Genomic DNA, 26747 nt, shown 5'->3' with positions numbered 1-26747 from the left:
TACTCTGTCTTCTGTTTATTTTTGTGACTGAACGGTGAGTGGTGAGTGATGAAAAAGATGTAAATAGTCTTCACGGGTGTGGATGACGTTGAGCAAATCCCATAATACTTCCTCGGAGCAACTGTCCGACATCATCAGGTGGTTGAACCTCGCTGGTGGCTAGGTACGACTGACAAGATCCGCATGTCGACGACGCTGTATATAGAGCACGCGCGTGAAGATTGCGCAGGCGCTGGTACCACGCCCTCTGCCGGCAAACGCAGAGCGGCCGTTCTGCGCGTGCGCTGACGCTGTGTTTACTAACATGCTGCCAAAGTTATGACGGGTCTATTATCGAAAGCTCTTTGCTTTCTCGTCGTGATTTAACAGCAGCCAATGCAGGGTTCCAGGCTGCACTCAATTGAAATCCCGCATCCCTGTTGATAAGGTTATCAAATGTACGGATATGTAATGCTTCCTTAATGACGGAATCCCAGAAAGAGGTTCCTGGGTATAAAACTTCCGTCTTTTCATAAATCATGTGATGTCCTGTGTTCAGACAGTGTTCTGCAATTGCCGACTTCTCCGGTTGGCGTAGGCGTGTATGACGCTGGCGTTCATCGCAACGTTCTTGTACTGTGCGACATGTCTGACCTGTATATGCCGCCCCACACTGACAAGGAATCTTGTACACATCACGTTTCCTCAGACCGAAATCATCCTTAACCGAACGTAGCAGGTTCCTCAGTTTTGCAGATGGTCGGAAAACACACTAGATGCCATATCTTTCGAGGACTCTTTCGATTCTTGACGACATGGCACCAAAGTACGGCAAGGTGGTGGGTGTCTTTGTATCTTCATTCTGCTCCATAGATTGAACTCGCATGGGCTTGAATGCATTACGTATCTGTCTCTCAGAATAACCGTTTTGACGGAAGACTCTCTTCAAATGTTGCATCTCACTCGGCAGGCTTTCAAATACCACACGCGCTCTATGAACTAGTGTACGTAATGCACTGCCGCATTGTGCTGGATGATGGCAGCTTGTGGCCTGCAAATGTAGATCTGTATGCGTTGCCTTGCGGTATACACCGTGTCCCAAGGTTCCATCTGCTTTCTTTCGTACCAAAATATGAAAAAGATCTTGTTCACTCAACTGAGAGAGCAGTTGTGATAAGATCGCCCTCAAACAAAAACAAAAAAGTCCTGTTGCTCATCCATGTTCTGAACATCTGTAAGTCTCTTAGTGGAACTCACTGTCGTCCTAGAAACATGTGACAGACCTGCATACAAATCGAACGAACGAATACGTTTTTGTCGCGGCTCTGTGTAGTCAGCAGATCCCTCCCGCAGCAGAAAGGAGATACGGCTGTGATGCGTGCGAGGGACGCCGGACTTGCTGCGGTTTGGCCATCCTGCGGAAGGACCCCCCCCCCCCCCCCCCACGCTCGGCGTCACCTTGGCAGTCTGTTCCGCGTGCAGCGCGCACTGCGAGTGTTCGTCCCCACCTCAGTGTCAGCGGCTGACAATGCACGCAGCGGGCGTGGCAGCGTCGCTGCTGGCTTTGCTGGCAGCAAACGGCACCTCGGTGCTCCACTGTGTCTGCAGCCGAATCGCCAACCTCACCGACGACGGCACCAGCTTCGGCAGCGACGGTGAACTAGTGGTGTGGAACAACTTCTGCGAAGGTGTCGGTGAGTACCTTTCCGTGTTGTATCGATTCACTCAGTATTGTAAAAAAATACGCTTATGTTCTACTGAGGGCCAAACCATTGTACAATATGCGTTAGATGAGTACGTACCAAGCAATATCGTAAGAGATGGAAAAGAGCCACCGTGGTACAACAACCGAGTTAGAAAACTGCTGCGGAAGCAAAGGGAACTTCACAGCAAACATAGCCAAAGTCTTGCAGACAAGCAAAAATTACGCGAAGCGTAGTGTGAGGAGGGCTATGCGAGAGGCTTTCAGTGAATTCGAAAGTAAAGTTCTATGTACTGACCTGGCAGAAAATCCTAAGAAATTTTGGTCTTATGTCAAAGCGGTAGGTGGATCAAAACAAAATGTCCAGACACTCTGTGACCAAAATGGTACTGAAACAGAGGATAACAGACTAAAGGCCGAAACACTAAATGTCTTTTTCCAAAGCTGTTTCACAGAGGAAAACTGCACTGTAGTTCCTTCTCTAGATTGTCGCACAGATGACAAAGTGGTAGATATCGAAATAGACGACAGAGTGATAAACAATTAAAATCGTTCAAAAAGAGGAAAGGCCACTGGACCTGATGGGATACCAGTTCGAGCTTACACAGAGTATGCGAAGGAACTTGCCCCCTTCCTGCAGCGGTGTACCGTGGGTCTCTAGAAGAGCGTAGCGTTCCAAAGGATTGGAAAAGGGCACAGGTCATCCCCGTTTTCAAGAAGGGACGTCGAACAGATGTGCAGAACTATAGACCTATATCTCTAACGTCTATCAGTTGTAGGATTTTGGAACACGTATTGTGTTAGAGTATAATGACTTTTCTGGAGACTACAAATCTACTCTGTAGGAATCAGCACGGGTTTCTAAAAAGACGTCCGTGTGAAACCCAGCTCGCGCTATTCGTCCACGAGACTCAGAGGGCCATAGACACGAGTTCCCAGGTAGATGCCGTGTTTCTTGACTTCCGCAAGGCGTTCGATACAGTTGCCCACAGTCGGTTAATGAACAAAGTAAGAGCATATGCACTATCAGACCAATTGTGTGATTCCATTGAAGAGTTCCTATATAACAGAACGCAGCATGTCATTCTCAATGGAGAGATGTCTTCCGAAGTAAGAGTGATTTCAGATGTGCCGGAGGGGAGTGTCGTAGGACCATTGCTATTCACAATATACATAAATGACCTTGTGGATGACATCGGAAGTTCGCTGAGGCTTTTTGCGGATGATGCTGTGATATATCGAGAGGTTGTAACAATGGAAAATTATACTGAAATGCAGGAGGATCTGCAGCAAATTGACGCGTGGTGCAGGGAATGGCAATTGAATCTCAATGTAGACAAGTGTAATGTGCCGCGAAAACATATAAAAAAAGATCCTTTATCATTTAGCTACAATATAGCAGGTCAGCAACTGGAAGCAGTTAATTCCATAAATTATCTGGGAGTAGGCATTAGGGGTGATTTAAAATGGAATGATCATATAAAGTTGATCGTCGGTAAAGCAGATGCCAGACTGAGATTCATTGGAAGAATCCTAAGGAAATCAATGCGAAAACAAAGGAAGTAGGTTACAGTACACTTGTTCGCCCACTGCTTGAATACTGCTCAGCAGTGTGGGATCCGTACCAGATAGGTTGATAGAAGAGATTGAGAAGATCCAACGGAGAGCAGCGCGCTTCATTACAGGATCATTTAGTAATCGCGAAAGCGTTACGGAGATGATAGATAAACTACAGTGGAAGACTCTGCAGGAGAGACGCTCAGTAGCTCGGTACGGGCTTTTGTCGAAGTTTCGAGAACATACCTTCACCGAGGAGTCAAGCTGTATATTGCTCCCTCCTACGTATATCTCACGAAGAGACCATGAGGATAAAATCAGAGAGATTAGAGCCCACACTGAGGCATACCGAGAATCCTTCTTTCCACGAACAATACGAGACTGGAATAGAAGGGAGAACCGATGTAGGTACTCAAGGTACCCTCCGCCACACACCGTCACGTGGCTTGCAGAGTATTGATGTAGATGTAGATGTAGATGTAAGCGCTGTCGGGCATGGTCGGCACTTGGATGGGTGACCATCCGGGCCGCCATGCGCTGTTGCCAATTTTCGGGGTGCACTCAGCCTCATGATGCCAATTGAGGAGCTACTCGACCGAATAGTAGCGGCTCCGGTCAAGAATACCATCAACTAATGACCGAGAGAGCGGTGTGCTGACCACACGCCCCTTCTATCTGTATCCTCCACTGAGGATGGCACGGCGGTCGGGTGGTCTCGGTAGGCCACTCGTGACCTGAAGACGGAGTGCTTTTTTTATCTTCTACTGAGAGGTGACTTGGCTTGCACACCCTGGTTTGAAGCAAGGTAAAACATTCTCAGCCAGGCAGTGAGTGTCTTTACTTCACGAAACTGCACATGGTTTAAGTCAAGGAACTACGTCAAGCTTTTTACGAGTAAGAAGATATCATGACGCACGATATGGAGAGCATGTAAGTGATCCATCTACATCTCCTCAACGAACACTCTACATCTCCTCAATGAACACTAAGCTCTTCGCAGATGTGTGAGAATAGGTGGATGTCAGCGGTTGCGGACTGTCACGGATAGGATGCGGCACCAACCTCTCAGCAGCGCCTACACTACCAACAGCAGAGATTCTCACGTACCCTGACGTAGCAATTACACCCTTTTTGTATTTTCTGTAATTATACATCTGGCACATCGTTATAGAGACACAGAAATTGTAATACAGGCCAATCGAAAAAGAATACCTCAGTGCGAGATGCTTTTAATAATTTCCACAACGAAATCCTGTCTCGAAATCTGGCAGAAAACCCAAAGAGACTCTGGTCATACGTAAAGCACACCAATGGCAAGACGCAATCAATACCTTCACTGCGCGATAACAACGAAAGCAGAGTTCTTAAACACGGTTTTCCGAAACTCCTTCACCAAAGAAGACGAAGTAAATATTCCTGAATTCCAATCAAGAACAACTGCCAAGATGAGAGACATAGAAGTAAATATCCTCGCTGTAACAAAGCAGCTTAAATCACTTAATAAATGCAAGCCCTCCGGTCCAGACGGTACACCAGTCAGGTTCCTCTCAGAGTATGCTGATAAAATAGCTCCATATTTAGCAGTTATGTACAACCACTCGCTCACAGAAAGATCCGCACCTAAAGACTGGAAAATTGCTAAAGTCACACCAATACCCAAAAAGGGAAGTAGGAGTAATCCGCTGAATTACAGGCCTGTATCACTGACGTCGATTTGCAGTAGGGTTTTGGAACATACACTGTATTTGAACGTTATGAAGTACCTCGTAGAAAGCGATTTATTGACACATAGTCAGCACGGATTCAAAAAATATCGTTCTTGTGAAACACAACTAGCTCTTTATACTCATGAAGTAATAAGTGCTATCGACAGAGGATGTCAAATTGATTCCTCGTTTTTAGATTTCCGGAAGGCTTTCGACACCGTTCCTCACAAGCGTCTTCTAACCAAACTGCATGCCTACGAAGTATCGCCTCAGTTGTGCGACTGAATTCGTGATTTCCTGTCAGAAAGGTCACAGTTGGTAGTAACAGACGGAAAGTCAATGAGTGAAACAGAAGTAATATCCAGCGTTGCCCACGGAAGTGTTTAGGCCCTCTATTGTTCCTGATCTACATAAACGACATAGTAGACAATCTGAGTAGCCGTTTTAGATTGTCTGCAGATGATGCTGTCATTTACCGTCCTGTAAACTCATCAGATGATCAAAACGACTTGCAATATGATTTATATAAGATCTCTGTATGGTGCGAAAAGTGGCTATTGACCCTGAGTAAAGAAAAGTGCGAAGCTATTCACATGAGTACTAAAAGAAATCAGCTAAATTTCCATTACGCGATAAGTCACACAAATCTGAGGGCTGTAAATTCAACTAAATACTTAGGGATTACAATTACAAATAACCTAAATTGGAACGATCACATAGATAATATTGTGGGTAGAGCAAACCAAAGACTGCTATTCATTGGCAGAACTCTTAGAATGTGCAACAGGTGTACCAAAGAGACTGCTTACACTACGGTTGTCCGCCCTATTCTAGGGTATTGCTGTGCAGTGTGGGATCCGCATCAGTTGGGGTTGATGGATGACATCGAAAAAGTACAAAAAAGGGCAGCTCGTTTTGTATTATCTCGAAATAGGGGAGCCAGCGTCATTGACAGGATACGTGAATTGGAGTGGCAATCATTAAAACAAAGGCGTTTCCCGTTGCGATGGATTCTTCTCATGAAATTTCAATCACCAGTTTTCTCCTCCGATTGCGGAAACATTCTGTTGGCACCCACCTACATAGGGAGAAATGATCATCACGATAAAATAAGAGAAATCAGGGCTCGCACAGAAAAATTTAAGTGCTCGTTTTCATGCGTACCGTTCGAGAGTGGAACGGTAGAGTGACAGCATGAAGGTGGTTCATTGAACGCTCTGCCAGGCACTTTATTTTGAATAGCACAGTAATCACGTACATGTAGATGTAGACGTAGAATACAGCAATTACAAACGGCCGCAGCTATTTTCATGCATAATGACACGTTAGTAAAGTTTGAGCGAGTGTAAAAGCAAGTTCAAAACATTGATCGTTGGGCAAGCGCAATGAAGCTGAAGCATCTGCATACACAGTGATGCGTAGGTTGGATGTTCCAATTTATAAGCGAAGATGGCGGACCCTATACGAAGGACATCCTGTGTGTAGATAACTTTTCGCTCTGTATATTAATCGCTGATACTCTTACAGTTTCAAAGAGTGTGTTCCAGGAAAAATATTCCCGAAAGTTTTTGGTAAATTTATAAATGCTTCCTTGAAACAGTCTACTAAGATAAATAGTAACAATTTTTGGATGTGAGGTCCACCAGTTATGCAAAACATCGTTTTTCTCAGTACCTAAACACGTTTCGGCACCACTGTGCCATCATCAGTGGGTTTTCGTTTTTATTTATTCTTTACATTCGATGAGCATGAATTTTGTGGATCACTTTTGTGTTAATTATTACAGGTAGCTTGTCCTGTTTTCGTGTGACAAGCACTTCCATTCTCCGCATCATGCTGAGATGTTGTGATGCATACGTAACTATAACACGTATTTTCCACAAATAACGTAGTATAACGCTTTTCACTACACCAGAACACAGTGTGGTTGTGGTTTGTTATGTGGGACACATACGTAACTATAACAAGTATTTTCCACAATCGCACTGTGTTCTGGTGTAGTGAAAAGCGTTATACTGCGTTATTTGTGGAAAATACTTGTTATAGTTACGTATGTGTCCCACATAACAAACCACAATCACACTGTGTTCTGGTGTAGTGAAAAGCGTTATACTGCGTTATTTGTGGAAAATACTTGTTATAGTTACGTATGCATCACAACATCTCAGCATGATTGCGAGAATGGAAGTGGTTGCCACACGAAAACATGACAAGCTTCCTGTTATAATTAATACAAAAGTGATCCAGAAAATTCATGCTCACCAAATGTTAAGAATAAATAAAAACGAAAACCCCTGTTGATGGCACAGTGGTGGTGAAACATGTTTAGGTACTGAGGAAAATGGTGTTTTGCATAACTGGTGGACTTCACATCCAAAAATTTTTACTGTGAACACTGCCAATACAAGGAGCTACAAATCAAAAAGATGGATATAAATAGTGATGTTAACACTCTTTCACGTTTACCTTCTTCTCTCTGGAAGCCTTACTAATTTTCCCTGGAGTCAGCTTCTACCAGTCTTTCCGTTCCTCAATAATTTGATCCATGACCTACCAGGATGAAAAATGAACGTATCATAGCACAACAGAGCGAATATATCCTAAGCAGAGTAGGGATGTAAAAGAAAGGAACTACCTTTATAGCTTAGTGTCAAGTAAAATGATGTCATTTCGCCTGCCATGACACATGCCATCACGTCATGTTTACTATGGCTGGATTTTGGGTTCACGATAAGAGGCTTTAGTCTATAAATTGCGACATGCAGGTGTGCCAACACCTTGCAGCTAACAGAGCTCCCTTCGCTGTGGAAGTACAGTTGAACGTCGCCGATTCTGCAGAGAACCTCCCCATTTTTTACGTTACCAGTCCACCTAATTTTCGACAGTCTTCCGTGGCACCACATCTCAAATACTCCGATTCTCTTCTGCTCTGGTTTTCCCACAGTCCTTGTTTCACTACCATATTGCGCTGCGCTCCAAATGTACATTATCATAAATTTATTCCTCAAAATAAGGTCTATGTTTGATGCTGGTATATTTGGTTGGTAGTACACGTTTTTCCCAGTGCTACTCTGCTTTTCATGGCCTCCGTTAAGGCTTATTTTGCTGCCTAGGTAGCGGAATTCTGATGTTTTGTTGTCAACTTTCGCGCTGTTCTTATTTCTGCGTCTTCTCGTTATATTCGACTTTCTGCTGTTTGCTCTGAATTCATACTCTGCACTCATTAGACTCTTCATTCCATCCATCAGCTTCTGTAATTCTTTGTACTTTACTGTAGCATGCGATGAGCGAATCTTGTCACTGATATCTTTTCACTTTGAATTTTAATCCCACTGTTGAACCTTTCTTTTATTTCCGCCGCTGTTTCATCGATGCATAGATTGTAAATTAGGGGCGAAAGACTACATCCCTGTCTTACACTTTTTTTAAATAACACAATGCCAGAGAGGTTGGTGGGGTGCTTTATCCCCACCTTTTGAAAATACTGCAAAGTAGTTTGTTACTTAAGATTTTAAAATTCTGAAAAAGTTATTTATTTTTTAACTAACTCTTCTAGCATATTCTACAAATGTTGTAAATTTTTCAGTTAAACTTAATCCAAAGGAATAAAGTCTTAATGCCAGATCACACATTCCACAATGAATGACAAATTCTATATTTTCAGGTTCAGGACCCTATTTACACATCACTATCTGTTGAAAGGGTACGTCGTGACTAAAAGTCAACAAATAGAACCGAAATTTGCATTTTTAAATTATTTGTAGCCGCCATAAAATACCCCAGCACACATTCGTACACATATTTGAGAACACACTGATACTGCTAATAATTTGAAATTCTGGGCCATACTTACACATAAATACCCATTTAAAAAATATGTTCTTAATACCTCCACAACATTTAAAGAATTTTCTTTTTTATCTTTTTTAGGGTGGTGACAAAGTATTCCCTCCCCAACTTGGTAAAGCGCATAACGGAATATGCATTGGTACTGCTATGGTTGACCCCAGCACTTTGGTCTAGGTCTGCCTTTGCCATTGTTTCCTCTTGTTTCTTGTACATATTGCAAATTCTGCGTGTTTCCGTCAGTACAGCTGTGGCAATATTCGCCATTGACTAATTTTGTCGAAAGATAACTTCTGACATATGTCGACGACTGTGAATAGGAGCCGTTCTAGACAAGTCGGAAATCTAGCGGGTGCTGGACACGTATAAGAAAGACGAATGCAGCATGGCAACCTCCGCTCTCCTTCGACCCTCCACAGGGGGATACAGCCATCGCACCGGCCGCTGTGGTCGAGCGGTTCTAGACGCTCAGTCTGGAACCGCGCTGCTGCTAAGTCGCAGGTTCGAATCCTGCCTCGGACATGGATGTGTGTGGTGTCCTCCCGTTAGTTAGGTTGAAGTAGTTCTATGCCTAGGGGACTGATGACCTCAGATGTCAAGTGCCATAGTACTTAGAGCCATTTGAACCATTTGAACAGCAATCGTGGTGCCATAGCAAGAATACTGAGTTACTGAAAAGATGATGTGGTGGCACTCCTGTATCCCGAGCCGTAGTAGGACACACCACTGCGAGCCTGCCTCTTTTTGCTCCCTCATCAAGAGAAGCAGCGGCAGTGGTCCCTATGCCGACATTCAGGTGAAGTGGTGGCCTTCTGCCTGTGAAAGAATGCAGTATACCTTAGTGCCATGTTGATGTTTGTCGTTTTGCGCTTTCATGGCGTCTCAGTTACAGAGGTAACGAGTGTTGGTGTAGATGGAAGTACACTACAGGCCATTAAAATTGCTACACCACGAAGATGACGTGCTACAGACGCGAAATTTAACCGACAGGAAGAAGATGCTGTGATATGCAAATGATTAGCTTTTCAGAGCATTCACACAAGGTTGGCGCCGGTGGCGACACCTACAACGTGCTGACATGAGGAAAGTTTCCAACCGATTCTCATACACAAACAGCATTTGACCGGCGTTCCCTGGTGAAACGTTGTTGTGATGGCTCGTATAAGGAGGAGAAATGCGTACCATCACGTTTTCGACTTTGATAAAGGTCGCATTGTAGCCTATCGCAATTGCAGTTCATCGTATTGCGACGTTGCTGCTCGCGTTGGTCGAGATCCAATGAGTGTTAGCAGAATATGGAATCGGTGGGTTCAGGAGGGTAATACGGAACGCCGTGCTGGATCCCGACGGCCTCGTATCACTAGCAGTCGAGGTGACAGGCATCTTATCCGCATGTCTGTAACGGATCGTGCAGCCACGACTCGATTCCTGAGTCAACAGATGGGGACGTTTGCAAGACAACAACCATCTGCACGAACAGTTCGACGACATTTGCAGCAGCACGGAGTATCAGTCGGAGACCGTGGCTGCGGTTACCCTTGACGCTGCATCACAGATAGGAGCACCTGCGGTGGTGTACTCAACGACGAACCTGGGCGCACGAATGGCAAAACGTCATTTTTTCGGATGATGGTCGCATCCGTGTTTGGCGACATCGCGGTGAACGCACATTCGAAGCGTGTATTCGTCATCGTCATACTGGCGTATTACCTAGCATGATGGTATGGGGTGCCATTGTTTATACGTCTCGGTCACCTCTTGTTCGCACTGACGCCACTTTAAACAGTGGACGTTACATTTCAGATGTGTTACGACCCATGGCTCTACCCCTCATTCGATCTCTGCGAAACCCTACATTTCAGCAGGATAATGCACGACAGCATGTTGCAAGTCCCCTATGGGCCTTTCTGGATACAGAAAACGTGCGACGGCTTCCTTGGCCAGCACATTCTCCAGATCTCTCACGAACTGAAAACGTCTGGTCAATGGTGGCCGAGCAACTGGCTCGTCACAATACGCCAGTCACTACTCTTGATGAACTGTGCTATCTTGTTGAAGCTGTATCGGCAGCTGTACCTGTACACGCCATCCGAGCTCTGACAGACTCAATGCCCAGGCGTATCAAGGCCATTATTACGGCCAGAGGCGGTTGCTCTGGGTACTGATTTCTTAGGATCTATGCACCCATATTTCGTGAAAATGTAATCACATGTCAGTTCTAGTATAATGATCAGCGCAAGTTCTCAGTATGACTGAAATTCGTTCTGCAGGTAATTACACGCTTTTCGAAACGTGCGAGATGTTCGAGCCCCCGTCCATCGCGCTGCCAGCTATCGCACACCTGGTAGAGACCAGCCCGAGAGGCGAACCCCCGCAGGATGCAGAGGGAGGGGTGGAGTGCGGCGCCGCCCTGGAGGGGATCCGCGGCATGACGGAGGACGAGCTGTGGCGACTCCTCGGGGACCTCCCGTGCCACATCGCAGCAGACTGCATCGACTCCTGCTCTGCACAGGGGTACGTACACCAGTTGCGGCCAGCACCGCTGAACCTACACTACTGGCCAGTAAAATTGCTACACCAAGAAGAAATGCAGATGATAAACGGGTATTCATTGCACAAATACAGTATACTAGAACTGACACGTGGTTACATTTTCACGCAATTTGGGTTGTAATTAGGCTGTTTAGGTTTTTTTATTGGTAACGCCACCTCTGTATAAAAATCACTGGCTGTGCTGTATGCAGTCTGTGTCTAGTTTGCATTGTTGTCTGCCATTGTAGTGTTGGGCAGCGGCAGCTGGATGTGAATAGCGCGTAGCGTTGTGCAGTTGGATGTGAGCCGCCAGCAGTGGTGGACGTGGGGAGAGAGATGGCGGAGTTTTGAAATTTGTCATGAACTGCTATATATATTATGACTATTAAGGTAAATACATTGTTTGTTCTCTATTAAAATCTTTCATTTGCTAACTATGCCTATCAGTAGTTAGTGCCTTCAGTAGTTTGAATCTTTTATTTACCTGGCAGTAGTGGCGCTCGCTTTATTGCTGTAGCTAGAGTAACGAAGATTTTTGTGAGGTAAGTGATTTGTGAAACGTATAGGTTAATGTTAGTCAGGGCCATTCTTTTGTAGGGATTTCTGAAAGTCAGATTGCGTTGCGCTAAAAATATTGTGTGTCAGGTTTAAGCACAGTCTTGTACAATTTTTCAAAGGGGACGTTTCAGGGTGCATAGATCCTGGGAAATCAGTACCCACAGCAACCGCCTCTGGCCGTAATAACGGCCTTGATACGCCTGGACATTGAGTCAAACAGAGCTTGGATGGCGTGTACAGGTACAGCTGCCCATGCGGCTTCAACACGATACCACAGTTCATCATGAGTAGTGACTGGCGTATTGTGACGAGCCAGTTGCTCGGCCATCATTGACCAGGCGTTTCCAATTCGTGAGAATGTGCTGGCCAGGGCAGCAGTCGAACATTTTCTGTATCCAGAAAGGCCCGTACAGGACTTGCAACATGCGGTCGTGCATTATGCTGCTGAAATGTAGGGTTTCGGAGGGATCGAATGACGGGTAGAGCCACGGCTCGTAACACATCTGAAATGTCACGTCCACTCTTCAAAGTGCCGTTAATGAGAGCAAGAGGTGACCGAGACGTGTAACCAGTGGCACCCCATACCATCACGCCGGGTGATACACCCCAGTATGCCGATGACGAATACACGCTTCTAATGTGCGATGTCGCCAAACACGGATGCGACCGTCATGATGCTGTAAACAGAACCTGGATTCATCTGAAAAAATGACGTTTTACCATTCGTGCATCCAGGTTCGTCATCGAGTACACCATCATAGGCGCTCCTGTCTGTGATGCAGCGTCAAGGGTAACCGCAGCCACGGTCTCCGAGCTGATAGTCCGTGCTGCTGGAAACGTCGCCGAACTGTTCATGCAGATGGTTGTTGTCTTGCAAACGTCCCCATCTGTTGACTCAGGGATCGAGACGTGGCTGCACGATCCGTTACACCCATGCGCATAAGACGCCTGTCATCCGACTGCTAGTCACACGAGGCCGTTGGGATTCAACACGGCGTTCCGTATTACCTTCCTCAACCCACCGAATCCATATTCTGCTAACAGTGATTGGATCTCGACCGACACGAGCAGCAATGTCACGATACGATAAACCGCAATCGCGATAGGCTACAATCCGACCTTTGTCAAAGTCGGAAACGTGATGGTACGCATTTCTTCTCCTTACACGATTCATCACAACAACGTTCCACCAGGCAACGCCGGTCAACTGCTGTTCGTGTATGAGAAATCGGTGGGAAACTTTCCTCATGTCATCACGTTGTAGGTGTCGCCACCGGCGCCAACCTTGTGTGAATGCTCTGTAAAGCTTATCATTTGCATATCTTAAATTTCGCGTCTGTAGCACGCCATCTTCGTGTTGTAGCAGTTTTACTTGCCAGTAGTGTACATCTAAACATGTTCGCCTCTTCTTAAAACTGTTCTGCGTGCTGTCACTTATTTTTTCTATCTTCCGAGACTAATGTCCATTAGTAAGAAGACTGGGCAACACATTTGTCGTAGCCTAAGAGACAAGATGCTAACTCCTTACGACACCGCATCGAGCCTCAGCAGTGGCCTCCATTTCTCCTGGAACAAAATTCACATTTTCCTCTGCTGTATCACATACAGACTAAGCCGATTTTATCACGCACTGTGGCTGATCTACTGGGCAATGCGAGGTGCCTCACTGTCGAACAAGGATCACATGGATGCAGCGCTTTGACTGCGGCTATTTTCATCCCTTGAGACCTGAGTTTCTCCTGGCGTATACAATTATCAAAAAACTTACGGGAATTCAGCCAGGTAATATTTTCAGCGACCGCCGGTATTTCGGCGGGAGTACACCCCCGCCATTTTCAAGGCACATGCTGCCCAGTTTATGCCTTGAAATTTGCGGGGTGATCTCCCTCCGAAATATGGACGGTCGCTGAAAATATTACCTGGCTGAATTCCCGTAAGTTGTCATGTTGATAAATCGGGTTTCTGCCGGTTCTTCGCGGCTTTCCTGCACAATATTCCTACTGCGTGACTCTCAGTCTTCTTCAGTCTGATACTGATTCCAGTGTGGAACGAGGCTGGTATTTATGCCTACGTTGTGCTAGGCGTTCCCTCTGGGGTCCGCTACGCGTCTGGCACTCTGTCCGTGGCGTGCGCCGACCAATAGCAACGGCTGTGGCGTTTCATTCTAGCCGCGGCTGTTCCGAACGCTGAGCGCGCACTTTGTGATTATTACCCGTTGTCAGTATAGCTGAACTAAGTTATGAATGGCGCCCCAGCTGCGCTAGACGTTTTATCTTCCGATTGTCGTCATTTGAGTGATGAAGGATGATGACCTGCGTCTACAGAAACCGGGCGTTTACCGCGTACCCTGTAAATGAGGTATGGCATACATCGGCCAGAGGTCCAGGACCGTTGGCATCAGGTGCAAGGAGCACCAAAGGCATACCAGACTGAGACAGGCAACCAAGTCAGCGATTGCCGAGCATAGTTTGGTACTCAATCATTCTATGAAGTATAATGGTGCCAATATTTTAACACAAATATCGAGATACTGGGACAGCGTCAGCAAAGAATCTATTGAGATTGAGGTTGCGGAGAATCTCATTAACCGGGACACGACTTTACAGCTGAGTTCGGCTCCGAACCCAGCACTCGATATTCTGAGGACACCACGTAGACAACATCCAGACCCCAAGGGACACAAGTATAAAACTAGGTAACCTTAACTTTCAACAAGAAAAATAATAATCTTACAATCTGAATAATGTGTCTATTTCTTATTATCCGCAGCCAGCTCATATTGCAATGTTGTCAGTGGATCTGTCTTCCTATGCAAGTTTAGTTTAATTAATTTCCAATTAAATTGATTCTCTTATCTTAATTATGAGTCAGGGATCATATAATTATCTCAGTCAACATGTCTCTTCAAAATCAACAATCTGAATGCCCCATGCCTTTGGTGACATGATTATACTAAAAGCTATAAATTGTAAAGTGCGTATGTTATAAATGAATTTATTTGTCTCTGGAACCTCTTTTGTAGAAAACATTCAGATGATATCCATCGTTATATGTGTAATTAAACCGTCTCTCATATGTCACGTCTTGTACCTCTTTACCTAGTATGATTTGCAGTACACGTGCACAGGTAATTACAAATCAATTGAAACTTTTCAATGCCCACTGGCTGCTGACGTCACAGACCCATGAAAAGTCCCACACATGCAGTGCACTCAACGGAAGTCAGCTGCAGAACGATGGGCAGCCCCCACACAACTGTTGAGTGGGGACACATGAGAACCCATCCCATACTACCCATGCATGTGATATTCAAACATGGTGCTCAACCAACTCAACTAATAGGTCAATATAACTCGTCTTGTTATAATGAATGTGGTCATTTATTTAAGATCATTCGATGTATCCTGTGTTGATGAGACTTAGGGATCACAAGATACACAAGAGTAAGTTTCAATCAAAGACAGACATCAGAATTCGTGGCAGTGTGCAGGAGCAAATGACAATCATTGTGGTGAGGTAAGGCGACCGAGCACCCATGTACAATGAGTCATCATGGTGTGATCAGATGGTGGCCACAGAAACTTTTTGGGAAGCTATTGTAAGAATACAAAGGGAAGAAACTGAGCGTTAGACCCAATTTTCGTGGCATACACTCTTTGCCGCCAAGCAGGTGGATGTGTCCAGGACCTGTACAGCTAGCGAAAGTAAAACGGACCACTCCAAAACAACATTATACAAGAGTAACAATGAATGGAGAATTATTTCTGCTAGTGTACTGGAAGAGTTTTCAATAGAGGAACCAATGTAGGACACCACAATTTTAGTTTTAATAGAGAAATTGTGGCTTGTTCGACAGAAGAAAAAGTCCTAAAAGTTATAAGTAGGGTGGCGGACCATTGTGTAAAAGAGTACACGTTGGGACTTGGTTGAGATCGGACTTCCTTAACTACATGTTAAGCTTTGTATTTGTTCATTTAATATTTACAAAGTCTGAATAGTATATGTCTGAAACTTCCTGGCAGATTAAAACTGTGTGCCCGACCGAGACTCGAACTCGGGACCTTTGCCTTTCGCGGGCAAGTGCTCTACCAACTGAGCTACCGAAGCACGACTCACGGCCGGTACTCACAGCTTTACTTCTGCCAGTACCTCGTCTCCTACCTTCCAAACTTTACAGAAGCTCTCCTGCGAACCTTGCAGAACTAGCACTCCTGAAAGAAAGGATATTGCGGAGACATGGCTTAGCCACAGCCTGGGGGATGTTTCCAGAATGAGATTTTCAATCTGCAGCGGAGCTTCTGTAAAGTTTGGAAGGTAGGAGATGAGGTACTGGCAGAAGTAAAGCTGTGAGTACCGGCCGTGAGTCGCGCTTCGGTAGCTCAGTTGGTAGAGCACTTGCCCGCGAAAGGCAAAGGTCCCGAGTTCGAGTCTCGGTCGGGCACACAGTTTTAATCTGCCAGGAAGTTTCATATCAGCGCACACTCCGCTGCAGAGTGAAAATCTCATTCTGGAAGTATATGTCTGGTCCCAGACTCCTACAGATGTCAGGAGAAACAAGTTGGGATGTAGTGATGAGGACCTAGCTATGCTCTGAATCACCAAGAAAACATCATTGACTGCACTTAGTAGGGAGTAATACACGATAGTCTCCAAAGCACGAAGGCACAGCCGGAGCAGCAGAGTCGTGGCCTCATCGGCAGCTGTGTCTTGTAGCTTTGCCAGATCAGCAGTGTGTCGAGTGGCAGCTTTACTTCATGGAGCGGTCGTTGAACTGTGGATGCCAGGAGCCTCCAGCTGCATGTATTGATCTCCAAAGTTCTCTGGCTGGCTTTGAAGATTTGCACTCAGGAATCATGCCCCAAGGTCCACGTGAGGTACTCGTTGCCTCGTGGGGTCAGCTCCCAGCACCCATTTAGGATATAGGAGCTGGCAGAATCGGTGTCCACAAGGGGAACAGGATGAACAGCGGCAGTGGCCTTCCATTTCGATGGCGAGTGACTAATAACGCCCTGGTCACGCATGTCAAGCCTCTAGCACACCTGCAGCGTGGTAGCGGACTCTGCGCCCCATCAGCGTTGCCTCAGAAGTCGGCAGTGTAGCTGTCAGCAGCAGCATCCTTAGCCAGGCTCATGGTTCCATAGATGACTGAAGACAGCTAGGCATGCCAAGGGCTGATCTCTATAGCCTCCCCTCTGACTGGATAGCTGCAACTGACACAAGGGCTGAGACTGTGCACTGAGCAACAGGCAATCAGCGCTCAGCAATTAGTCACGTCTCAAGAAGCGTGGAACATTTATGTTGGAACCTCCAATGTGCTCTGTGGTGGTGCGGTTTGTTATAACATTAAGAGTTTTGGTTCTCCCTCGTTGCCAGCTCTCCTAGTGACTTAAGACTTTTGCAGCTTCGCCTTTCAGAGGCTTTTTTCCGTTGGTTTAGCACCTAGTAATTACTGTTGCATTGTACCTAGCCGTCCTTAAAACACTCTGCTTTGTCACTAGTAAGACGTTGTCTCTCGGTTTCCATGATGTCGTTATGCTTCACTTGCAGGCATGGGCACTCAGTGGTTACCCCGTCTTGCAATAGCATCCAAGTTTGCCGCAACTCTCTCGGCATTTCGCCCTAGCTTGGTGTCTAGTGCCAATTCACAAAGGTTGTTCAGCTTCTGGAAGCTGCCAAGGCGGAACTTGGACGAATTTTTAGTGCCCGCTGGGAATACTAGCCTGGAGCGCATTGTCTCCCCCTTCCTTCAGAAAATTCGTCTGGACTTTTTGAGTTTGGAGTACCCATACTAATCTCATTCTAGACGTTTTGCACGTGTAATCACACGCTGTACAACTTTAGAAACAGCCAATTTAGTTGATTTTCTACGCCTGACACATTGAGCCCATAGTGAAGGTCTTTTCAGAAGTCATTTGTTACATACTAACACAATTATTCGTATAGTTATAGGCTCATATGTTGGTTTACACTTAACTCTTGTTACATACTAACACAATTATTCATATACCTATAGGTTCATCTGTTGATTTACACTTAATTCTTTTATTACGTCTAAGCTTTATTTACAAACCAAACAATGGGTATTTGATGTACTGCTAAATATGAGCGGTGCACCGACTTTCGTCTAAAACAGAAGTAGATTACACAAATCGCAATTAGAACCTCAACACCCATGGTAGCTGTCACGCTAATGGTCGTGATGCTATGATATTGTCCACTGCAGTATACCTGTATGTGCTGGAACATTTGTTCGGCTGTAATTCTCACTTTTTGTATTGCTACCAGTTCACTGAGTGAGCATAGGTCCAGGGCATCTTTTTTAGGAAGGTTAAGTTTTGGTTAGGCAGCACCTCTATCAGCTTCTCGGGCCAGTACAACATAGGTTGTTCCTACTTAAGTATGGCCGTACCAGTGATTGTAGCTGGTAAACGAAATGTCGCGTCTGATAGATCGCAAGTCGTACCGTTTATTATCATTCAGCTGTCCTGTAATTCCACTCCGTTCTTACCTGCTGCTTGCCTTTGTTCTTAACTGTTTACTTTGACTATTTGTGGTTAGTAGACCCAGTAGGTGCCTACTCTCTGGAAATGTGGACACTGCATTAACACTTTCCTTTGGCATTCACTTGCTTTGGATTTTTCTAGGAAGAACTGCACCTCGTGTGCCCATACACCATTCTGTATCGTCCTACTTGGCCAGATCGTAAGACTTTCCCTTTGGCATCTCTGTAGGGCTTCCAACGACTTTAGAGCGTAGTAATCTCTTGGCTCTGTAGCTGTTAATACATCTTTGATCTGTACCTGTACCCATTTCGGTGTGTGACGTGAGAGAAACGAGAATTCACTATCTCTCCCTCCCTTCAGAAGGCGAGATTATCCAGAGAAATCCGTACCCCATGTACATAAACAACATCGATCGATCCCGTATAATGAAAAAACGTCACTTTAAAACATACTATAAATAGAAATAAAACTGGATAACATTCTTATAATTTACGCTAGAAGAAACGAAGTGTAAAACAGGCCTAAAGGCGTAAGGCACTTTAGACATACTCTGGTCAGAAGTCGTTTGATTCTTCTTTGTTCCATGAGGCTTCACATTCTTTACTGCAGATGCTGCTGGTGTCTATAGCAATGCATCAACAGCTCCCTTAAATGTCTTTCTTACATCTCACATGAATGATCAAAGTCTTTGTTGCAATATATATTTTAACACTGCAGGTGACGTCATTGGTACTGGTCAGGAATTTCTTTGTTTTGCCTTTTGGTGTATATGGATTCGTTACTAATACAACCTTGTGTTGTTGTAATTCCCTACATGTTGTTATTGTTGTTCTACAGCTTTGGCATTTTCGAGATTTACTTGTTGTCAAATATCTCGTAATTTCTTCGCAAACTTTTCTACAGATTCGACGTCGGATCTAAGCTTTGGCTACATCACTTCAAAAAGTGAAGACACTTTTTCCCACATATTATCTCGTATAGCGAAAGACTCGTAGCCGTATAGACGTTAGAATCCAATATATATCAGTTGCAAAATTTAAATACACATTCCAGTTTCCATGATTAGTGCTAACTTAATAGCTCAGCTCCTTCGAAATCATGCAACGAACTCTCTTTCTGCCATTGACCTGAGGGTGGGAGGGGCTTGTTCACAGTCTGTGCATGCGGAGCAATCGGCAGAATTACCCCATAAAACCAGACTTGAAATTGGTATCTTGATCTGTAAATAATGTTTCTGGAATGCCAAACGTGAGCAACCAATTATTTTCTAACGCTCGAGCAGCTGTACTCGCTGTTTGGTCAGGAACTGCAAACCATTACAATATAACGTGAGAAGTGGTCAATTTGAGTCAAACTATATATATATATATAGTTTGACTCAAATTGACCATATATATATATATATATATGTCAGTAACTACAATGCATGCAGTTACTGACATTTTGCTCGACATATATATATATATATATATATATATATACTGACATTTTGCTCGATATCTCGTTTCATAGTCCTCTACCAAAATTTTTAGGCATTTCGTTTATGAGTCACTCTTTGCCCACCACAACCTGACAACATACGGTCATGTGCTTATGGCAAGACTTCGTTCCCAAAAACTGAAGGTGCTACCACTCGTAATTTGCAATCTGTTGTTCTGCACAGCAAGCCACTGTGCATGAACTGAGGTTGCGGCTTGAATTGTTGACAGTCAGCGTCAGTAGCTTGAGACTTTCGCCATTCTGCAACATTCTTGTCCAGTGTCTGTAGAACTGCATGTTTCGCACTGAAACTCTCAATGTTAGCATGCCTTTTCTCTGGCTTGTGTACTAACTTGTAATCAGATTCACTCAAATGAAGTACCCTCCTTGTTACCATGCTGCATGGGACCCACAGTCCCAACAACCATTTGGGAGCAGCATGACCTGTCACTAGCTTAAACGTCTGGCCATACAAATAAAGGCAGTGACATATAATTCCATAGATTACTGATAGCACCTCCTTGTCAGTCGTGGAATACATTTGCTCAGCTTTGCTCAACTGTTGGGATGCATGTGCTACGGTATGCTATTTACCACGTGTATTCCGTCCTAGGACCACCTAACAAAATAGAATAAATTGTTATTGAAAAGCGAGGAATATCAAAGCTAAATCCAATGTCAGAGCTCACTTTAAGCTATCAAATTTCGTATGATATTTGGCATACCATTTAAATTTTGCTCCTTTCCGTGACAAACGGTTAAATGGTCCAGCAACTTCAGCAAAGTCCTTTGTTAATTGGTAATAACAGTTATAGAGACCTATGAAACTTTAACAACAGACAACAAAAAGTCGTTATTCACAATGTTGAGAATGGTTAAGACGTGGGATCTGAATGGGGCACAGTCAAACGTGGATGCCCCAGGGATTCCCGGACCACTCATGTCCCTTATTTATATAGTATTACAGGTAATTCTAAAATATTTCTGTTTACTAACGACACTAGCTTGGTAGCAAAGGATTTTGTGTGCAACATTGGTTCAGTTTTAAATACTGCATTTCATGACATCAGTTCATGACTTGTTGAGAATAAAATAAGACTAAATCACAGTAAGACTCAGTTTTTACTGTTTCTAATTTAACAAACACCGACGTTTTAATTTCACATAATGGGCATATGATTAGCGCAACTGAATAGTTCAAATTTCTAGGTGTGCAGATGGATAGTTAACTGTTATGGAAAGCCCACATTTTGGATACTGTTCAAGGACTTAATGATGCTGTTTTTACTATTCGAACATTATCTGAAGTAGGTGATAGTTCGACACGAAAAGTGGTATACTTTTCTTGTACTCATTACCTTATGATATATTATATTTTTTAAAGGACATTTTTGGCTCGTAAACGTTCGGACAATGAGTGACGTAAGTTCGTGAAGCTTTTGACGACCCCCAATCATTAGTTTGGGTATTCTGTCATTGGTCTCTCAATATATATATTCTTTACTGTGAACAATATCAGCTCATTCCCAAGAATTCACAGCTTTCACTCAGTTAATATTAGGTAGAAATCCAATGTGCATTTGTATGACACTTCCTTGATTCCTGTGCAGAAAGGTGTGCAGTATACTACTGCATCCATTTTCAATAAGCTACCACAAGAATTCAAAAATCTTAGCAGTAACCCATGCGCTTTCAGATCGAAACTGAAGAGTTTCCTCATGGGTCACTCCTATTTTGTCGATGGGTTCCTTGAAAAATCTAGCTGATTCCTGTGTTATATTGCTCACTGCTTTTTCATAAATTCATAGCTTGTCTTTGTTTTTTAGGCTCATAAACATTTTATTTTATCTAGTAATACTTTTATTTTGTAATTTCAAGTACTGACACGTTCCATGACCTTGGAGATTTGATCCTCAATTTGGTTCTACGGAACTAGACATGCAAAATAAAATAAATAAATAAATCAATAGTGCCATTATGTAAGATACATGTATAAATTTTTTTAGTGTGAATTTCTAGTAGAACAACAAGAGCCAATTACAAAAGTAGTGCCACGTGTGTCTGGTAGTCGATAAATTTACATTTTTGTGAATAATACGGAAAGATCGAATTTTAATTCAGGATTAGAGACCAGTAGTTACACTTGTGTATTATAAAAAGTGATCCACAGGAGTTTTGCACCCAATATGTTTATGTGTCTTGATAAATAATATAGTCAGTTTTATTTTGTTGGAATTTTACTGTAATTATATTTTATTGTGTTGTATTAGTTATTAGAATTGGGACAGTTTGGAGTTGCACTAATGTGTTATGGAAGTACAATATTTAAGTAATGAAACACTTTCAAGATCTCTTCAAAATGCTCCATTTTTACTATGGATTGTTGTGATTAGGTGTTGAAAAACGTGTTGCTGAGAACTAAACATGCGACCACACATAGTTCAATAGCAAATGTTACATTAGGCAGTCAATAATGTTGATTATATTTTTCTTGATGCATTATCCTTGAAGTGTATTGTTTGCTGGTGTATTTATCAAATGTCTAGAAGACACATTCCTTTCTGAGAAACCATTATGGGCAGTTAGAATGGTATATTTTTTAAATACATAGATGATATGTTGCTATCAATAAATGGTAATAAATATTTCATTAACACTATAGTATCCAATTTTAATAACATGGATCAAACAATTAAATTTACATGTAAAATGAAACAAGTATATCCATTAAAGTTTTAAGATATATGAATTTGGAACAGAAATAGCACTAATTCAGTATCTTTAGCAAAAAATTTGTATCGACAGTATTGTAGATTTTACATCAAACCATCCAAGTCAACATAGGAAGGCATTTTTTAGCTCAAAATTCCTTTATCAAAAGACAAAAATGATAACTAAATGGCAATAATAAGACAAATTGCAACAAGTGAATAACTATCCACGTAATGAAGGTGTTCATAATAACTGCAGACAAAGAAATATCTCGAAAACTACACATGGGATTAAAAAAAAGTTATGATTCCAATTCTTTTTTGTCTCAGATGGGGACATCCAACGATACCACACACGACCCACAATCCCACGCTGAGCGTGGGTGGCGTGGGGCAACTCTGAAACCTTGAAGGAGAATCTACATTTGTAATTGCAGATTAGGCCTAAGATGCTACGACAACGTCCACATACGCTCATTCTGAAGTATTTTCTTTGCCTCAACATAGATAGAACTGTAATAGGAGGAATAAAAATAGGTATACAACAGTAATTTACGACATACTGCTCAATAGCGAATGAATGTCCAATGGCACATGGGACCCCACCTCCATGCTGAGATGGCAGGGCAGGCCAGTATTTCATAACTTGTAATTGGGTACCCCATTCCAAACGTTCTATCCCTCCAACACATCGAACAGGGGACCACTCAACGTGCCATCGTGGCCACGTTGCAGACTACGACTTACCATAACAGGTGGTACACTGAAACAGCAGCTCATGTACCGTGCATACGTGGAACAGATAGCGGCTCTAAACAGTACGCTACTTGTAGTGTTTATTACCTGCACACCTATCTATGATTTGGAGAACAGACAAGCAAGTGGACGATGAAGGTTGGAACCAGAGAAGAAAATTAATTTTTTCTTCTCTGGTTCCAACATTCATCGTCCACATGCTTGTCTGTTCTCCAAATCATAGATAGGTGTGCAGGCAATAAACACTACAAGTAGTGTACTGTTTAGAGCCGCTATCCTGATTTATGGAGAATATAGGATAAATGTTAAGGCTACTATTGCCTTGTATGCCGAGCGTTTTTCAGAGAAAGTTCGCTCTCGTTAGTTCTTTTACAAGGTTATGAACGACTTTAAGTGTCTGACGGCAGCTTACAGCTCGCCGTAACGAAACGAAGCAAACGTTTTACAGGAGAAGATAATGAAGCAGCTGTACTAATGGCAGTGCACCACAACCCACGGATAAGCACCCAGCAATTAACACAGTGATTCCCATATGTCCATAAGAAGTATGGCAGAATACTACACCATCGTAAGTATCGTCCACATCACGTGTCACTGTATCAAGAACTTCATGGCGTCATAACTGGATGGTGTTTTGTGTATGGGCACGTCAACAAATGCAAACGACCGCCACGTCCTTTGCTGAGGTACTATTTTCTTATGAGTCTACATTGAGAAACGACGGTTACGTTAACCGGCATAACACCGATTACTGGAGTGTAAACAGTTCCCACTGGTTATGGCAAGCTGACCAACGTTCTTGGTCGGTGAATGCATGATGTGGCGTGGGGAACAAACTCATTGGGCCATGTTTTATCGACGCCACGTAGAAGGAACGCCAGTACTGAACGTTTTTGGAAAACAAACTATTGATGCTACTGGAAGATATTGCCCTGGATATTCGACAATGTACGAGGCCAGTCTGAAAAGCATCCGACGTTTGGCCAGAAAAAATATTTCGAATACCTTCAAAGTAATTCTCTTGCGCTTGCACACACTTAGTCCGCCGATCCTTCTTCCACTGCTGGAAACACCTCTGGAGGTGTTCTTTTGGACGGCGTTCAGCTCCGTCATCGTATTCCGCATTATCTCTTCTATACTTTCAAAACGGGATCCTTTCAGCGGCGTCTTCAATTTTGGAAACAACCAGAAATCGTTAGAAGCAATGTTTGGAAAGTAATTTCATGTTTGGCCAATAAACATTGGATCAATTGGGATGAATGTTCGAGGGCGTTGTCGTGCTGCAGTTTCCAGTTTTTCGCCGTCCACATATCTTATCTTTTGCGCCAAACTGTCTCACGGAGTCGCTGGAGAACATCTTGATAGTACTCCTTTGTGAGTCCTTCTGGTGCATATTCGTGATGCACAATTCCACGGACATCAAAGAAGACAGTCAGCATCATCTTGATTTTGCTTCGCACCTGCCACACTTTCTTTGGTCTTGGAGACTCGGGATGCTTCCATTGTGACGACTGTCTTTTTGTTTCTGGGCCGCACCTGTACACCCGTGACTCATCTCCATTTATCACGGTGTTGAAAAGCCCAGGATCACTGTTGGTGGTGTCCACAGTGTCCTGTGCAACGTCAAAACGGAGGTCTTTTTCTTCTGGCGACAACAACTTGGAAACGAATTTCACAGTCACTCGGTGTATGTTCAAATCATCACACAAAATTGCATGTGCAGAATCTTCACTCACTCCAGTCTCTTCGGCAATCTCCCACATGGTCAAACGACGATCTGCCATCACCATATTTGCACGCTCTCAACAACAGCTGCATTCTCGGACCTGCCAGAACGCTGGTCACTCTCAGCAATGTGCGGCCATTTTTGAATCGGTTGAACCACTCCTTAATTTGTGTTTCTCCAATCACATGTTCTCCAAACACCTGCTGAATTTTTCGCTTTGAGAATCACCAAGCTTTTGACAGTATTTGATGCAGTGTCTTTGCTCAACACGTCCAGTCACCTTGAGAGAATCGGTAATCCGACGAACACGTTGTGTAGCACCTGACTCAGCGACCTACAGGCAGTGACTGGCGCTCTGGAAGGCGGGGACAAAATTCACGCATGCGCACAAAGGTCTCTTCCTTTACTATGTACAGTGGCACTGCGCTATCGTCGTTGTTTTGTGCTGGAAAACCAAAGATCGGATATGAAACTTCCTGGCAGATTAAAACTGTGTGCCGGACCGAGACTCGAGCTCGGGACCTTTGCCTCTCGCGGGCAAGTGCTCTACCAACTGAGCTACCCAAGCACGACTCACGCCCCGTCCTCACTGCTTTACTTCCGCCAGTACCTCGCCTCCTACCTTCAAACTTTACAGAAGCTCTCCTGCGAACCTTGCAGAACTAGCACTCCTGAAACACAGGATATTGCGGAGACATGGCTTAGCCACAGCCTGGGGGATGTTTCCAGAATGAGATTTTCACTCTGCAGCGGAGTGTGCGCTGATGTGAAACTTCTTGGCAGATTAAAACTGTGTGTTGGACCGAGACTCGAACTCGGGACCTTTGCCTTTTGCGGCCATGTGCTCTACCATCTGAGCTACCCAAGCATGACTCACGCCACGTCCTCACAGCCATACTTCTGCCAGTACCTCGTCTCCTACCTTCCAAAAATTCACAGAAGCTCTTTTGCGAACCTTCCAGAACCACCACTCCTGGAAGAAAGGATATTGCGGAGACATGGCTTAGCCACAGCCGGGGGATGTTTCCAGAATGAGATTTCCACTCTGCAGCGGAGTGTGCGCTGATATGAAACTTCTTGGCAGATTAAAACTGTGTGTTGGACTGAGACTCGAACTCGGGACCTTTGCCTTTCGCGGCCACGTGCTCTACCATCTGAGCTACCCAAGCATGACTCACGCCACGTCCTCACAGCCTTACTTCTACCAGTACCTCGTCTCCTACCTTCCAACATTTACAGAAGCCCTTCTGGTCCCGAGTTCGACTCTCGCTCCGGCTCACAGTTTTAATCTACCAGGAAGTTTCATATCACCGCACACTCCGCTGCAGAGTAAAAATCTCATTCTGCAAAGGTCTGACACTTTTTAGACAGATCTGGTATGTGGTTACAGCATGACAGTTGCCCAGCGCATTATGGAAGTTGAGCATGGGGTGTATTACTGTGTTTACACTGCTTTGTGGATCGGCAGAGGTGACACTAGTAATTAACAACTGGGTTACCGGATTGGACATCGCCGGATTTCTTTTTGTGGCGATATTTAAGAGAAAAGGTGTACTACCAAGTGCCAACAGGCCATGAAGACACGGTCGTTCGCAGCAGAAACGCCTGTGCTGACAGTCCCCTCAGATACATTTGTCCCATGTAAAGTCATTTGAAAAGCGGATTACTAACTGTACTGTACATTTGAACACC

At 44.1% G+C, this 26747-nt stretch overlaps 1 protein-coding gene across 1 annotated transcript in view; it reads left to right on the top strand.

Annotated features, from left to right (window-relative positions):
- Positions 1 to 1507: 1507 nt before the first annotated feature.
- The window catches only part of LOC126442686 (uncharacterized), an 84688-nt gene continuing 59448 nt past the window's right edge, over positions 1508 to 26747 (top strand). Inside the window, exons 1-2 of the mRNA XM_050090739.1 lie at positions 1508 to 1673; positions 11061 to 11304. Coding sequence (XP_049946696.1) covers positions 1508 to 1673; positions 11061 to 11304 — 410 coding nt within the window. The remainder of the gene's footprint in view (positions 1674 to 11060; positions 11305 to 26747) is intronic.

Source organism: Schistocerca serialis, unplaced genomic scaffold (assembly GCF_023864345.2).
Source record: "Schistocerca serialis cubense isolate TAMUIC-IGC-003099 unplaced genomic scaffold, iqSchSeri2.2 HiC_scaffold_1400, whole genome shotgun sequence".
Lineage (NCBI taxonomy): Eukaryota > Metazoa > Arthropoda > Insecta > Orthoptera > Acrididae > Schistocerca > Schistocerca serialis.
This window is presented reverse-complemented; position numbering and strand designations above follow the sequence as displayed.